The 16,726-nt window shown below is 32.1% G+C and overlaps 3 protein-coding genes across 8 annotated transcripts; 2 read left to right on the top strand and 1 right to left on the bottom strand.

The window, feature by feature from the left end:
* Positions 1 to 1,615: 1,615 nt before the first annotated feature.
* LOC145007567 (uncharacterized) lies at positions 1,616 to 4,909 on the top strand. Of its 5 annotated transcripts, none has more exons than XM_078966483.1 (10): positions 1,627 to 1,743; positions 1,822 to 2,167; positions 2,811 to 2,962; positions 3,100 to 3,212; positions 3,308 to 3,386; positions 3,487 to 3,515; positions 3,647 to 3,740; positions 3,843 to 3,932; positions 4,018 to 4,213; positions 4,354 to 4,909. In XM_078966483.1, exons 3-10 carry the CDS (start codon positions 2,819 to 2,821, stop codon positions 4,740 to 4,742), a joined length of 1,134 nt encoding a protein of 377 aa, XP_078822609.1. In that variant the 5' UTR covers positions 1,627 to 1,743; positions 1,822 to 2,167; positions 2,811 to 2,818; the 3' UTR covers positions 4,743 to 4,909. The 5 variants fall into 5 exon arrangements, with proteins under 5 accessions (XP_078822605.1, XP_078822606.1, XP_078822609.1 ...); XM_078966481.1 differs by having other exon boundaries at positions 1,628 to 1,743; positions 2,777 to 2,962; XM_078966482.1 differs by having other exon boundaries at positions 1,682 to 1,743; positions 2,031 to 2,167; positions 2,777 to 2,962.
* Positions 4,910 to 10,271: 5,362 nt separating this feature from the next.
* LOC145004454 (hexon) lies at positions 10,272 to 11,886 on the top strand. Of its 2 annotated transcripts, none has more exons than XM_078963380.1 (2): positions 10,272 to 10,456; positions 11,358 to 11,886. In XM_078963380.1, exon 2 carries the CDS (start codon positions 11,361 to 11,363, stop codon positions 11,829 to 11,831), a length of 471 nt encoding a protein of 156 aa, XP_078819506.1. In that variant the 5' UTR covers positions 10,272 to 10,456; positions 11,358 to 11,360; the 3' UTR covers positions 11,832 to 11,886. The 2 variants fall into 2 exon arrangements, with proteins under 2 accessions (XP_078819506.1, XP_078819505.1); XM_078963379.1 differs by having other exon boundaries at positions 10,316 to 10,456; positions 11,341 to 11,886.
* Positions 11,887 to 12,877: 991 nt separating this feature from the next.
* Positions 12,878 to 14,761, bottom strand: CHL (chloroplastic lipocalin). Its single transcript, XM_078963378.1, has 5 exons — positions 14,580 to 14,761; positions 14,039 to 14,168; positions 13,738 to 13,959; positions 13,375 to 13,665; positions 12,878 to 13,296 (listed from the first exon to the last, which is right to left on the bottom strand). Exons 1-5 carry the CDS (start codon positions 14,657 to 14,659, stop codon positions 13,021 to 13,023), a joined length of 999 nt encoding a protein of 332 aa, XP_078819504.1. The 5' UTR covers positions 14,660 to 14,761; the 3' UTR covers positions 12,878 to 13,020.
* Between the last annotated feature and the right edge of the window lie 1,965 nt (positions 14,762 to 16,726).

The raw sequence follows: 16,726 nt of genomic DNA, 5'->3' as shown, positions 1-16,726 counted from the left end.
AAGAATTAATTTAGAATTAATTTTGTGATCAAAAGAATACTAATTAAATATATGGACCAATTGTGTAATCATCCATTTCTTTAAATAGTAGGCTTGTAGTCCATGGTGTATTGAGTTGGGCTAAAACCCATGAGATGCTCCATGGTGGATTTGAACCCATGGATCCAAGAAATGAAAAGTCATGTCATTTTAGGTTTACATGGTGTAACCCTACTTGTGACACACTATAAATTGGATGTGTTAGCTACCAAAATCGGCCACTAGTGAAGAACAAAAGGGCATAGCTAATTTCTAAGTGTGTTGCATTTCTCTCCAAGTTATTCCAAGTGTACTTGGTGTTGTGCGAAGCATTTGAGGTATCACATTTGGGGTGCTAGGCTCACAAGGTTCTCAAAGGAATTCCAGCAACAAAAGGTATGTATTTCTTACTAGCTGTCGTGTTAAAAGTTCCCCATGTATGCTAGATAGGATATGAACCTTGGAAAATCAAATTTGCATGTATTATGGTTAAAAATAGATAGGATTCTGGGTGGGACTTGGCCCTGAAGGTGTTTAGGAGAGTTTTAGATCATTCATTCAACTTTCAGTCATGACAAAAATTGGACAATGAGTTCTTCGCCATGGACTTAGTAATGAAATATGGAAAAATTTGTGCAATTCTGAGAGGTTGTAACACCGTAAAATTTAAGACAATTTTCACATTTTAAAACACATTTCCAAACACGTTCATTAATAAAATCTCATTGTATCATATCATTGTTCACAAAACATTTCCCAAGATCAAATCATAATAAACTCCGCGGATGTGTGTACAAATCATGCCGACGCCTTCCCGCGACCATCACTGGTACCTAAAAGAGTGTATTATATGATTTTTGGGATAAAATTTTCATACACCCGATTTGCCCATATGATAATTTTATAAAATCCTCATATACCATTAAAGTTGATCATATTTACATACATGTCATTTTTGATCTAGGTTATTAGAAGTTTTGATCTAACGTTTCACTTTTAGTTTTTGTGTTCTCGAAAAACTATAGGTTGATCACCCCCCCCCCCTCTCTCTCTCTATATATATATATATATATATATATATATATATATATATATAGAGTTAGGTTCGACTTAATTTTGTGAGGATGTGAGACGCAATCCCAACCACTCATTTTGTAGATAAAAAACATTTTTAAAATACAAAATAATTTAAAATTTTTGCTTTTTTTTTTTAAATATTATTTGCATCATTTATATTTTCCAAAATAAATAAATAAATAAATTATCATTTTTTTTGAAATATCAATGAAATATTCTTGTAGAATATTAGAATATTTTACATATCTGACAAGTTTTAGTAGAATACTAAAATATTATAAAATTCTAAAATCCACATTTTAATATTTACAGTACATATTAAAAATAAACAATATTTTTATTTATTTTTAGATAAATAAAATAACGAAAATAATAATTAATTTTTTTTTTTGATTTTTCGTTTTACAGACCCACAAAATTAACATTTTCTGATCAATGTATATATAATATAATGTGAAGTTTCGTATATAGTGTATATACCCAATAGGCCAACAGTTACTTACTCAGGCCCATTAATATATGAACATCACAACGTTTAAGGCCCGCGCCTGCATCCCTCTTCCTTTCCCTCCCCCTCGCCGTCGCTTCCCGCATCCCTGAATTTTCTCCGATCAAGACCTCCAATGGCGTCTCCGATAGATGGACAAGGTACGTCCTCTCTGTGATTCTCGTACACGCACGCATTTATGAGTTTACAACTTCATAGTTTGAAATCTTTTGCGTTAGGGCCTACTTTTTGACACTTTCCCTCTGCAAGCTAGAGTTGAATTTTCAAAATTTTGATCATGCTCGCTGTGAAACAACATGGCGCTTTTCATTTCTCCAAAACCTACTAAGAGGGTGTTTGGCTAAGTTTTTTTCAAACTTATTATCAGTTCCATATTTGAAAATTGGCCATACCCCATACATAATAAAACCTTCGACTTCAACCACAGCGTTTATACTTACGACTCCATCGCGTCTGCTCCTCACGTCGACTCCTCCCCTGCTCGCCGCCGTATTCCATCGCCTCACCTGTGAAGCCAGCGGCCGGAGACCTTTGCACCCCACAGCTACACCGTCGCACCCCACCGTAGGTTCCATTTGTCTTCCTTTTTTTCTGCTTTCTTTTGAAATCGACAATACTGATACTGACTGCAAGGTTATCAATGTCGTTCGTGATGATGTGATGCCTATTGCTTATTTTGGTTGTTCGTATACAAAACTCGTGTTTGTTCACTTGCTGTTCATGTTTCTAATTGTTTGTTGTTTGGGTTCATGGATTCATGTCAATAATCCATGTTCATCTAGATTTCTCGATTATGAAGTGTCTTGAGTTCTTTAGTCTTATGGCTTATATTTCTTCCGAACCAAAGTTTTGATGATGAAAAAACCGCTCAAAGTTAATTGAAGGATAGAAATCAGATTGCTCAGAATGATCAGAAGATTAGAAATCAGATTGCATGCAAGTTGTTCGATCAAATGCCTGAGAGGGATTACTTTTGTAATATGCATGTTTTCACTGATCAGTTACATGTTTAATATATTCATGTATTGGCTGAATTGTTTTCTCTTGTTGTTTTGTGTGTTTTGGGCCAATGTTTTTACATGTACCAATTTAGAGTTTCTCTACATGAAAATAAAGTAGAAATTGTGTATTACATTGGCAAAGGGGATAACTATCTGCCTTCACATTTCTTAGGTACATGATATTGCTAACATATGTCTATGAATAGCTGAGGACATGGATGCTCAGTCTGAAACCATTGAAGCACGATTGCAATCTTTCCTTAGTCAATTCCAGTCAGAATTAGGTGTTCTTGATAGAATCATCCACAAAAATAAAAACCAGCATCGCAGAAGCTCATATTTCCAATACCTGTTGAAGGTATTGCTTCATGTTTTCTAAACCACTTTTAGTTCTTATCTGATCATGGATAAACTCTAGTTTCAGTGAACTGCACATAAGTTTATGTTATGTGTGCTATATCTGGTTTATGTAACCAGAGTTCTTTTGCAAAGTAGGTGAGAAGAGATTGCAAGCTTCTTCAATCAACTAACTTGGAGGAAATTGTTAACTCTTCGTTTCTTGTCATCAATGGGAATCGACCTAAGCAAAAAGTTCAGCTCTTGGAAAGGTATTAATATTATTACTAAAGAAAAACTTATTTTGCTCTATATATTATATACTGCAATCTGTTTGAATTCAAGTTGATACTTTTATAATTCATAGTTTAAAGAGAAGAAAATGTGATGGTGTTAAACATAATTTTCTGGTTCGACTTCAGGGTGCTGCACGTTTACTTTCACAGGTAATTCTTACAAAATTTATATGTTTTAAGCTCTTCATTTAATAGAATTTAGCTCCATTCATTAACATTCAATATCTGTTTTTGTTTTTTCTTTTTGCAGATGGTTGAGCCAATGGTGAAGGCAGCTATGTATCCTACCTTATATTTTGACCAAATGAAGTGTTTTAAGTGGAAACTGCATAATACGATTTTTTTTTCTCTTTTTTTTTTTTTTGTTATTCATACATTTTTTATTGTTGATCTCCTTGACATTGGAATAGAGAGATATCTACTTTGCTTGCTCGATCCTTTTTTATGGGATTCTCCATGACTGTGTTGGCTATACTTGCACGTCTTCGAGTTTTAACTCAGCAAGTAAACTTTATAATGATTATTATTATTTTTTTATATTTTTATATTTTGGGCTTAATTCCTTAATCCTTATGCATACTAGTTTTTTTTATTTTGTTTCGACAGATATTACTCGATGTTGTTTTAGTCTTCAACATGGTTTCTTCTGTTTCACAAAAGCAGCAGTCCGTGAAACTTAACCAAGAAGGAATTGAGGTATTTCCTTTGTTGTATTTCTGTTTTAATGTAATTTTATTTAATTTTTTGATTAATATAATCTTTTTGTGTGAGTGACATGTAGGTCTTTAGGGAATATTACCCGAAAAATGAGCAAGAAGTTGTGTTTTTGGAATGTGTATGGGAAACAGATAAATTTGTTTTAGTTGAGAGGAAGAGTGAATTGGATAACAAAAATCCAGAGGCAACAAATGTTGATGTCATATGTGAAGAAGGTTTATCAACAGTGGAATATCAAAGCATTGAAACTATTCTTGGAGGTAAACAAAACTCTCTTTGTTTTTTTTTTCCTTATATATTTTTCAAACTACAATGGTGTAATATAAAGAAACAAAATTATGATATGCTATAAATATAATAAACAAATGAACGAAAGTATGTTGCTATTTCTTGCATTTAGCCCAAAAACCGGTGGATATAACAGAAGACAATCCTTCTGAAGAAGACCCTGCCACCATTAAAGCGGACAATCTTTCTTCAGTAGAGAATCTTCTTACTCACGATTGCATACAAGATAACGATCAAAATGCTGAAAAAGATCATTCAGAGCCTTCAAGCAACAACAAAGAACAAGAACAAATTACAAGTTTGAAATTGTTGGATAATAATTTAGATTCTTTTAAACCTAAACCCGAATTAAAGAAGAAAGTGGCTTTTGTATCAGTGAAAAGACCTGAACCTCTTAAAACTAATGACACCATGGGAGTTCTGATTAAGCCAAATGATGGGGTTAATGCCAATGGTGAGAAAGAAGACTTGTTCTTCAGTTTGCTCACTGGGGGGAGTTAGAATTTAGAAATATGTTTTTTTTTTTACTTACTATTAGCATATGTTTGAGATATAACTATGAAGTTTCGTTTTGTTTATTCACATAAAGAATGTAGTTTTAGTCAAATTTTATATAAGAGAATGTATTTTTTTTAAATCAAAGTTTTACAGGCATTACAATATTTTTATCATTCTCTCTTAATGGTGGTTTTCTCGTATTTAAATGGATGAAGAAGATGATGATAAGACATGGTTTTTGGTTTTCTATGGTTGTTTTCTTGGAATTGCTGGAGCATAATAAATAACAGGGAATTCAGAAACAAAGACTATATGTTTAATGACCGATTGTTAAGTTGAAAAAAGACTCCATGTATATTTTCTACTGGATGTTCTCTAATTAGAGTTGGAGGATTTGGCAAGATCTGATGTTCAAGTCTTGAAAATAAGATCTAATGTATATGATGTTCCCAAATTAGATTTGCAGGACTGTGAAATGGTTTTTTGAATTCACTTGAGTTTAAGCAATAAGTTGGTGAAATTGTTCTTGAATTATGTGTTATTTGTTTAAGTTTGAGTTTAAGCAACCTATAAATGATATAAATTTAAGCAATAAAGACCTAGAAATGGTATGATGGATGGTTTGTGTTTGGTTTTTGCTATGGTTTAATTAGATTTGCAGGACTGTGACTAATGTGGCTAAACGACTTGTACACATGCTCTTAAAGTTGTAGCTAATAAATATAGTTGACTATTGAAAAATACGATTTTGCTTATATATTACCGTGTCATTATATTTCAAATTTTGTATAATTTTGATTATAAAATGTAAGATTTTGGGGTCTTAGAATATAAATTAACTTGGATAATTTATAGGACCGTTATTGCAATCACTTTCCAAAATCTGTGATTTCGACCCTTACGCCTAGGATATCACGGAATCTGATTTTGCATAATCCAAAAAAAATGCAATTTGGAAATCAAGTCACTTCCAAATTCAAAACACAGAAAAATATACCTTGTTTTGTGTTTTTCGGAGATAAAGAGAACTAGAAGTACGATTTTTGAGAGTAAGTTTGTAACCCGTTTTTTAGAGTAAGTTTGTAACCCGTTTTCTAGAACATACAATATGTTCTTATACAAGAGGGAAAAGTAGTTGGTGGTGCCAAAACAAGTGGTTGGATATATGGTTATAAGACATAATCGATTCTAACATCACAGTGATTTCAACACTTATAATTTGGCGGGAAATGCATGGTTGGAGCTTAACTCGTTATAGAAATCCGTTTAGGTTTTGGGGCGCTGCCGTTTGGAACCCCATCCGCTGACCGGTTAGCGGAACCACCGCCAGGGGCTGACTCGGTATTCCCGAGTTCACAATTATCACACCGAGTGTGCACCTTTAAACTCGGTTAGTAAATGAACTCGGCTTATCTCATCATTAATAATAATTACAGTAAAATATGTTGATAATACTAAAATCACCAACATAAAACATATTGACTACCAACTTATTTGGTACAGTAACATGTTGGTTGGTTTCATGTAATATATATATTTAAAAACCATAAATCCAAGTGGCCAAAAACTCTAAAGGTCAAAGTATTGTTTTTTTGGAAAAATATCATATTAACCCAACAAATTTCTTATGTTTGTTTTAAAAGGTCATTCATGTGTTTGTTTTTTTTATGGACATGGACTTTGTTTTTACCTAAAAACCATAAGTCCAAGTCAGCCAAAAAGTCTAAAGGTCAAAGTAATGTTTTTTTATGGGCATTTGTGTTTTAAAAGGTCGTTCATGTGTTTGTTTTGAAACGTTAACTCATTATAGCAGGTTTAATGTCACCTAAACACACACTTCTTACACTTGGATCCTACATGTAAGTGATAGTCAAACAAGATGAAATTTCCCAAAAAATTCAAACCATTAATTTTCTTTATCTATAAGTCAAAATTAAAACCAAAGATCAGGCGTTTCCATCATCTTCTCCACACCATCGATATCTATATCAAAACCTTCACAAAACCCACAAATCAAACACTTGTAGGTGAACCATCTTGTTTAATCCATTCCTTCAATTTAAAATCAATGTGTTTAACTTCTTCAGCAAGTTTACACCCACATAAAGTCTCAATCACTCCGATTAGAGTTTCCTAGATTTTACCTGTAACCAAACGGTTATGCCCGATTTCATTGATCAGATCCCATAAAAGGTTTATGTTTCTTGATTTTTCGACGACGTCGAGCATTTTGTTTACTGTGACGGGAATGTGATTGAAGGTTTGGGTTTGGGAGAGTTTGTGAAACTTGTAAATGAGTTTTCAGGAGTAGGGGAATTTGTTGCCGGTGTTGGTATGCTTCAAACCTATCACCATCTCCGCCACACCTTAATGGTGTCGATGTCGGTGCCGGTGCCACTGGTGCTTCAGATGACAGTCCAACTCCCCATCTGCCTCATGTTTCAAGTTTAAGCTACATGAGGTCCGGTGGGACTAACACAATCACTGTTAGTCTTAATCCATAAAAAATTAATATTAGCACTAGGGTTTAGCAGAGAAAGATGAAGAAGACTCAAAGACATTAAAGCCTCCTACTAAGAAGACAAAATGAACAGTAAGCCAATGGTGAGCACTTGGAGATTGAAACAACTGAAAACGGATGAGTTCTTGGCAAAAAACCAGAAACAAGATCTGGAGAATGGAAAGGAGTTTGAGTTGTGGGGCCAAGATTGCGATTGCATCAGAAACCAATGGTCATGAAGATGTGGCGATTGAAAAGCACAAGCAGACGCAGTTATGTGTTGACTGTTGAAGACTAACTGGAATGAGTTTGTGAAAGAGAACAAGAAGGATATGAAGCCACTAAACATATTCGAAAACTTATTACACGCCCTTACGTCACACAACTTTGATAGTGGGTAATTTGAGTTCCCTGAGATGAACACACTTTTGGAAGAAGACCGCCTAATTTATTATGAACCTCGTAACATTACATAGGTAGATTAACAAAATAAAAACTTTATTTAATAAGATTTCAAATAAGTAAAAGAAAACCGGATGACCCCTTATACTCATAAAATGGTGTAATTGACAACAAATATGCAAGTTTACTGACCTATTGCATAAAAAAAAATTTTTTTATGACTAAATCCGACAAACGTAATAAGTTCGTTAGATTAATATGATATTTTTTTTCAATGAAACTTTACAATCTTCCTCTCATTCAATATCTATATCAATATTATTTTTTTGGGCTAAAAATATGGTAAACAGGTGATAATGATTTTTTTTTTTTAACATTTTATAAATTTTTACTGTGTTTTTTAATTAATAAAATTGATATTTTATTACCCTTTTACACTTCTAAATTATTTTGCATTTACTTTCTCTATGTTTGTTTTCCATAATTATTGAAGATGTACTTTTTTTTAAATATTAAAAAAATTATAACAAACATACATAATTCATGAACCTGTCGAATCATATTTTATAAAGAGAAACGAATCACATATATAAGCGACCATACATATTATATTATGAAATTTTTGTTGACAAAACTTATCCTATTTTTATTTTGTTATACACAGATCTGCAAATTCTTTTTGAAATGAAAGGGTTTATAATATCTGTTAAATAAATAATCCATGTGCGTTTTATCATATTTACCGTTCTTATTTATTCAAATACATATGAAACACTTATAATCATTATGCAAGTCAACATAGAAACAACACATATGATAAATATATTTTGTACATACGTATAAGCTTGAAGATTTTTTACTTACCATTTTTAAAATGAATTTAAAAAAATAAAAATACAACAAATCCTTCTTAATAAATGAAGATTTTTTTGCCAAATATCAATCTATAATAAGTTTTAACACTTATTATTTTGTGATGTTTTTTAAATAAATAATATCCATATATAAATTTATGATTTTTTTAATTTTTAAAATTAAAATACAATATAATCTTAAAGATCAAATATAATAAATATTATAATAAATTTTAGTTAATATGTTTATTCATTACTTATTTCAAACTTTTACATTTAATTTTTTAATAAAATAATATCACAATAGATTTTAATAATATATTTACTAAAATTGATTTCAACAAGCCTATACGGCTAGACCATAGTCAACAAAAGTAGCAGGAAAGAAGGACGGGACATATCACACAAACACAAAGCAATTAGAGTAAATTACACGAATGGTCCTTGAGTTTGGAATAGTTTACGTTTTTGTTTTAACTTAAGGTTTGATTTCGAATCAAGCTTACTACCTATCATACTTATAATAATTATTATATCCTTATGTGCTTAATTTTAAATTTTTCTTTATTAATATTTTACCATTTTCATAATATTAATTAAAATAGAACCCACCACAATCTGACTCCTATCAAAAACTAACATTTATCTCTTTCTTTTCTCACACGTTACCTCTCTCTTCTCTCATCTTATCGATGATACCATCACCTCCAAAAATGACTTATTGTCGATGCACTCACCCCACTCTATAAAAACATCATCGCCGACACCTCTTCCTTTCAAACTATCACCCTACTATCTCTGGCCACCGACCTTTCCTTCCCCTTCATATCCGACATCTCTACCTATTTTTTTTTCTACCACCACCCTAATGTCTCCAACCCAAAGTGACATTGTTTGCTTGTTGTCGATTTCTCCAACCCAATGCGGCATTTTCTTATCAGTTACCCGTCACATCGCATCTTTTTGCCGCTTACCCTAAGACCAACATCGGTAAGTTATAAACCGTATACAACAAAACCACACTTGATTTCGGAGAATCTTTGAATCATTGAATCCACATATAATTAACCTACGCGGTTTTAAAAAAATGATGAAGTGATGTTTGGTCATAGAGAAAGGAAGAGTATTTTGCAGAGATTGGGGCACAAGATGTAGATATGTGACGATATTTGTAGAGATTGGGATGCTCTAATTCCTGAAGATCCACTTTACATCGATGGTGAAATCAGGCATGTCAGACAGGTAAACTCAATTCTATGAATCGATATGTAGTTGTGGTTGTTGATGATCAAGATAATAGAGGGGAGTGGGACAAAGATAGTGTTTTCCCCGATAAGAGAGTGGACAAAACATAGAAGATGACGATGGTAGGCGAAACAAGAAAAGGGGGAGGGTGAAGTAGTAAGACGTTAATTGTTAGTGTCATGGAACATGGGACCATATATTTTTTAAGTTTGCATTTTAATAAAATACAAAAAAAAAAAAAAAAAAAAAAAAAAAAAAAAAAAAAAAGAAAAAAAAAAAAAAAAAAAAGAAGAAGAAGAAGAAGATATTAAGGGTCATTTAGAAATTTCAAGCTAGAGACTAACTCCAAATAAAATCAAACCAAAACCAAAAGATAGATGGAAGTTAATAACAAAGTGTTAGAGACCAAATACATATATACCCAAACCAAGGGGACCATTATTGTAATTTACTCAAGCAATTATTTTGAAATTGGTTTCGGTGGTCCTTCCCAGTTGCTCCATTTCCCACGTAGATTCGATATTTCATGCCGGATCTTGTCTCAGCTTCCTTCTACACTGGTTATACGAAGTTACGAACCTCTATGCTTTGATTACCTTCCATCTATACACACATATGTGTCATATCTTCTTCAGTTGCTCACCCCTAAAACCTGAAAGTTCAAGAGCTTTGTATTACTAGAATAAGTTTTCAATTGGGAACTACTCTGCTTTTCGGTAAGCGTTCTTAATATTCTTCGATTAGGGTTTGATTCGTACCTATCTTGTTCAAATCTGTTTTCGGTACCTGAAGTACACTCAATAATGACTTCTAAGTTGTTCAAGCTCTTTATAATGTTCTATTAACAGATCACCATTGTTCACTAACAGACACGTTGAGGATGTGGTTTACGATCAGTTTTAAGATTGAGTATTAGGGTTTTAAATCTTTTTTTTTTGGGTATTGGAATTCTTGATTGATTAGATGTTGAAACTTGTCAATGCATCTGATTAGGGTTTAAATTAGGTGACAATTCATCATCTGATTAGGGTTTAAATTAGGTGTCATCATCAATTCATCATCCAACAAAGGTGTGAATCTTCCTTGCAACATGTTCATGTTTAAGGGTTTGCTTTTATTTTTGGAGAGTAAATCATAACAAATTATTTCTAATTTGAGTAACAAATTATTCTAAAACCAAAGGTGTGAATCTTGCTGGTGTAACAACCATCTCATTATCTTGCTAATTTTAGTAACAAATATTTCTTCGCGAATTGGGTCACTAAACTTGGGAAACCCATTATTTGAGTTATTAGTAACCATGATTTTGAATATCCAGTCACCAAGTGATTAAAAATGTTATTTTAGCGACATTCAGATAATGATTGTACATGTGAATGCTAATGAGTGTCTTCAATACTATTGAAAAAAAGAAAATAGTTTGTTACCAAAATTAGCAAAACTGAGAAAGGTGTATTTACTTGAAACATTGAAGAGATATTAAAAAGTGTCAAATCTAATTAAATATAGGGATATTAATATTTCATAGGTGTTCTTCTCTTTTTACTTAATTTGATAAGCTATATATGCGTGTTTCTGTGTGTCTTAAATCTTAATACAGAAAGAACGACTTAACAGATTATGGCTCAAACACTAGAAGCCATCAAAGGTGGTGGTGGATCCATAAAAGTTGGAACCACCGGCACCATCAATGCGTTAATGTCAAGGGAACTACAATCAGTCAAAGTTCCATCTCCAAAAACAACCTTGGAACAACCTAACAATGCTGCCATGGATTCAAAACCGAAACCAAAAGTACAAACAGAGGAAGCAACCGCCAGTTGCAGTGGTGGCACCACCGCGAATGAGAAAGAAACCGGTGGTGGTTCCCGGAAACCGAAGCATCACCATGCCAGAACGGCTAGCCGGAATCCTTTTCTCCGGTCTGACAGTGGGGATGGAAATGGAACTTCGGGTAGAAAGAAGAATGACAAAAAGGCGTCTTGCATTGTTGAAATTGTGGATGTAAAATGTGGAGTGCCCGATAAGTCGTGGGCAAATCCGATTACAAATAAGTTCAAGAAACTTAGTTTCTCAAAGCTTTCGGTGTAATGGATTTAGCAATAAACAAATTACAAAAATTTATCGAGTAAATTAGATTTTGCAATTTCAGTCCTATTTCAATTTTGGTCCCTTATTTAAGGTTCTTTAACGTTTCTTGGTTCATATTCCTAGTAAAATGATCATTTTGGGCCGTTGAATACAAATGTTTTTTTGTACTTTTTGTCTCGAAAATATTCATTACTTGGACTGGGGACAAAAAAAGAGTAAAAGAATCTCAAATAAGGACCAAAATTGCAAGAGAAAATATTGAGACTAAAATTGAAAAAACTAGCTATACTCGGGGACAAAAATGTTTTACTCCAGTTTATCCGTGTTATTTTAAATCATGGAAGGGATATGATAAGGGGCTTTTGTTGGCTACTTGTTTTTTTGTTTATTTATGCAAAAATATATCAAATTCTCCTTGTGTGGAAGGAAATCATTAGAAAGATGTGAGAACATGTCATGTGGAGTTGTGAACATGAAGCCAAAAACATGTTGTCTCCATTATGAGTTATGGCAATTGGCTTTTTGTGTGTTTTCGTAAAATTGCTTTTTGTACTTGATTGAATCTTTGACCAAAGTAAAACTACTTGAAAACATGTTTTAAAATGACTCTTTGTCCTTTTTCTTTTGGAAAAAAAGAATTGCATAGATTATATCTTGAAGAGATCATAAATGAAAGTATAAGTGATTAAACAGGCTTAATGCAAAACAGAGTGCAAAATACATCAATTACAACTACTTGTTAATGAACTTTTAACCCATTGAAATCTACAAACTGTGAATTAGGAAGAAAAAGGTTAAAATTTGACTAAATTACAAATTTCATCCATGTGGCTTGGCTTTTTTTAAAAGTTAGGAATTCAGTCAAGATGTTTTACTTTTTGCATGGATGGTCCCTATAGTGCATCACTTTCATTGTACTTATGACCCTTGGCTTAGAAGAGGCTCCATCAAGTTTAAGTAAAATGACTATTTTGCCCCTATGTTCATTTCCTTCATCTTCTTCAATGGGAACCCAAAAATATTATACCCAAAAATCAAACTAAAAATAAAACAAAATCAAAATCCAAGTCCATTCTCTTCAATGAATCCATAACTTTCAAGAGAGCACATGAACGAAATTTGTATGGTTGTATACACAAGCTAGTGTATTTAGCAGTTCCACACAATGAAATACCAAAAAGACCCTTGATCACTTAAAATACAGGGGAACAAGCTTCTTGAAGGTATCAAATACACTTGTGAAAGGATTAAACTCAACAGAAGACTTAAGTTCAAGATCAGGAAACTGATTGGTTAAAGCTTGTTGCATTCCATTCATGGACATCATTGCAGCTAATTTGCTATCCGACACCTCACAATCCTGTGGCGTATCCTTAATTTTGCTTGCATCATACCCAAAATCCGCCAACACAAGCTTGTATTTTTCTATAAATTTTTCCCCAGGATTTGGTGTCCTTGAGTATATCTGAAAACATAACAGAACAGGTTGTATTGTGTTTCACATTGTAAAGATTAACAAAAGTAGAATTCTATGTTGGTGTACCTGAATAAAGCTCTTGTCTTTTGCACCAGAAACAAGGGCGAAATTGTCATAATCTGTATCGATGACATCATAAGGTTCTTTAGGAATAAAGGGCAACGTGGGAAACCGGAGGTAACACTTTTCTTTAATCATTTCTTGTTTTTCTAGGTCTGTTTGTGTTTTCTCAAAATCTTCATCTGAAACACACTGAACCCTACCCCGTATACCAGTGATATACCCATCAGGCCCTCCATGCACACAGAATGTGTCCACCTGGATCGCTGGTGTTGCCATATCAATCGTATATACCCCCTGCAATCAGAATAACTGGTTACTGTCTACTGTCAACTGTCAACTGTCAACTGTCAACTGTCAACTAACTACCTGGGTGCAGTGGCAATCTTCTTGACCTTGTCCAGCGAATCCACGTTTAAGTGAAGCAACTTCATACCATCTTCCCGAGTATCGTACAGGATCAAAGTTTCTTGCTGTCATGCCTCTCATCATCATAAGATTTGAACCCTCATCAAGAGGAAGAGTTGGCATGTTGCTAGTGGTACTTGAAATCTGACATAAATTATTATGTGAAAGTTCTGTAGCCAAAACCTGAAAAGAGGGAATGATTACGTTAATTAATGTGTCGCTTGTTGAAGGGTATATTAGACATTTGGTTAGATCCACCAACCTGATTTGTTGAGGATAGAAGTAGTAAGGAAGAAGCAAGTGCTGATACGAGATGTGTAGTTGCATCCTTGATTGATATTGTTACTGGTGATTTGATACAACATTTGAACCTTGTATTTGCTGGCAATTTCCTGTATGTAGAAATGAAGGTTAGAGGATTTACAGTAACCGAGATTACAAATGAAATAGAAGCCATAAAGTTGAATCAACACTAACAATTGAAAACATTGGATTTCTAGGTTTAATCTTCTTTTGTATCATCATCCTTAATCGACATAAATTCAATAAGACAAGAATGATCCTGTTGAAGTACAGATACCCAAATGTAAATGCTATAAGAAAAAAGGCACCGATTTAAGACTCAAAACCCTAAAACCGATCACATTTGCCAATTCCAATCAACAAGACATTGCAATTCTGTAGCAATAACAACTCCCTTCAGGTCAATTATCCAAATTCCGCCAATTGAAGCATTAGGAAAACACATTTAGTGAATATATTAGGAGGGGAATTTTCACAAACCCTAGAGAGAAAGGGGATACCTGGCGATTGGGGGAGAATGCGGTGAAAGGAGCAATACCGGTGACTTTCCGGTGGCAATAGTAGAGAGGTGGCACGCCATTTTCGGCGATGACTCCAGAAAGGTGTTCTTGTTCAGCTGTCCACCACCATTGAAGATGGTCTGTCCAATGCGAGTGTGACACACAACCGTACGGATTTTGCGCCAAATTTCTACCTGCTTTTAGTTGTCGACGTCCGGTTGAGACTGCAAACTTTGATGCATAAGGTACAACCGTTGATGCATAAGATACAAACGTTGATGCATCACGTATAACTTTTCAATACAAAAAAAAGTAGTGTAATTTACAATTTTCTAGTTCGAGATATTTTAGGGGGTCAGTTATTATTATTATTATTATTATTATTATTATTATTATTATTATTATATACGTGATTAATTCTATATCAAAATAATATTTTACATATATTATAAATTTCTAGTTATAAGAGACTTTTAAAAATAATTTTTTTATTTATTGAATTTTTACAGATTATTTATATATTTTTATTACAATAACTTTAAAGATTTCTACGACAATAAAAGAGTTTATTTATTGCCACGTCTTCTCAACTAAAAAACTTTCAAAACAAACTATTTTTTTAACTGATATATATATATATATATATATATATATATATATATATATATATATATATATATATATATATATATATATATATATATATATATATATATATATATATATATATATATATATATATATATATATATATATATATATATAAAAGGAAAAGTGAATATACCCTTAAGGGTATATAAGCTTAAGTACCCAAACTCATAATAATATGTCGTTTTGTTTGATATATTCATTATAATATTGTTAAACTTCAATCCTTAACTTGATTTATATTCAATATTTTTAAATTTTCACTATCATCTTCCTTTTACATCACATCTTTTTGTCGAACACTTAGTAGGCTATATATATTATTGTTGAAAATGACAATTATGTAAGAGGAAGATAAATATGAAATTTATAAAAATCTTTGAAGTAATTCAAGTTAGAAGTTGAATTGTAAGAACATTGGATAATTACAATGTCTATATATGATACAAAACGATGTAGTATGATGAGTTTGAGTACCTAAGCTTATATACCCTTAAGGGTATATTCACTTTTCCCATATATATATATATATATATATATATATATATATATATATATATATATATATATATATATATATACACCGCTGAAAGAGTTTATTTATTGTTTAAAACGAGACTTAAACTCTTAACCTCAAAGAGAAAAAAACAACATATGATACCACTGAACTAAAAACTCTTTTTCAAAACAAACTATCTAATATACTTTTTAAGTTAAAGTTTCATATTTCAAAGAATTATAATAAATAAAAGGATTATGATTTCCTTCGAAATCGCTTTGCAATTTCTTTTGGAGGTTACTTCCCCTAATTATGATTACACATACTACTCTACCACTTCATCTCCCCTAACCCTCCCTCTTTCACTCGGTTTTTCTTGACATTTTTGATTTGGTGTTCGATGAAATCAAATCGATATTAGAAAATATGCAAGGTTTCAGTTAGATCTTATTGAAAAATAATATCTAATTTTATATAAATATATGTTTGCAAATATATATTTTATATGTTATTTATTTTTATCAACCGTATAATACATGATTTATAATCTAATTATATTATAAAGAGTACATTCATTCTTGATCATATTTCATATAAAGTTTTGTCATGGACTACTTGAAATCTTTAACTATATCTTGTTGGTCTTTTTGTTAAACTATATAGATTAACCGTGTTTATTTGAAGAAGTATGTATTGACACACACTATTCTAGAAATAATTTACAAATAATTCTTTGCTATGCATGTTGAATGATATATTTTAGAGAAAACAATCATACAACATAAATGGAAATTGTGAGAAACTATAGGGCTTAATGGGGAAAGGAAACCCCAATAATTTACTAAATAAGTCATCACATGTTTAAATAAGTTTCAAACAAAAAACCTTATGTGACTTGCCTATAAATTATGAGTTTATTAAGACTTAAACATAAACCACCATAAGGCTAAAGATTTGTATCTAAATCAAATTCTATTGATAAAAAATCTTATAATATGTA

The sequence above is a fragment of the Lactuca saligna genome, chromosome 7 (assembly GCF_052625555.1).
Source record: "Lactuca saligna cultivar CGN05327 chromosome 7, ASM5262555v1, whole genome shotgun sequence".
In the NCBI taxonomy this organism is placed as follows: Eukaryota; Viridiplantae; Streptophyta; class Magnoliopsida; order Asterales; family Asteraceae; genus Lactuca; species Lactuca saligna.
This window is presented reverse-complemented; position numbering and strand designations above follow the sequence as displayed.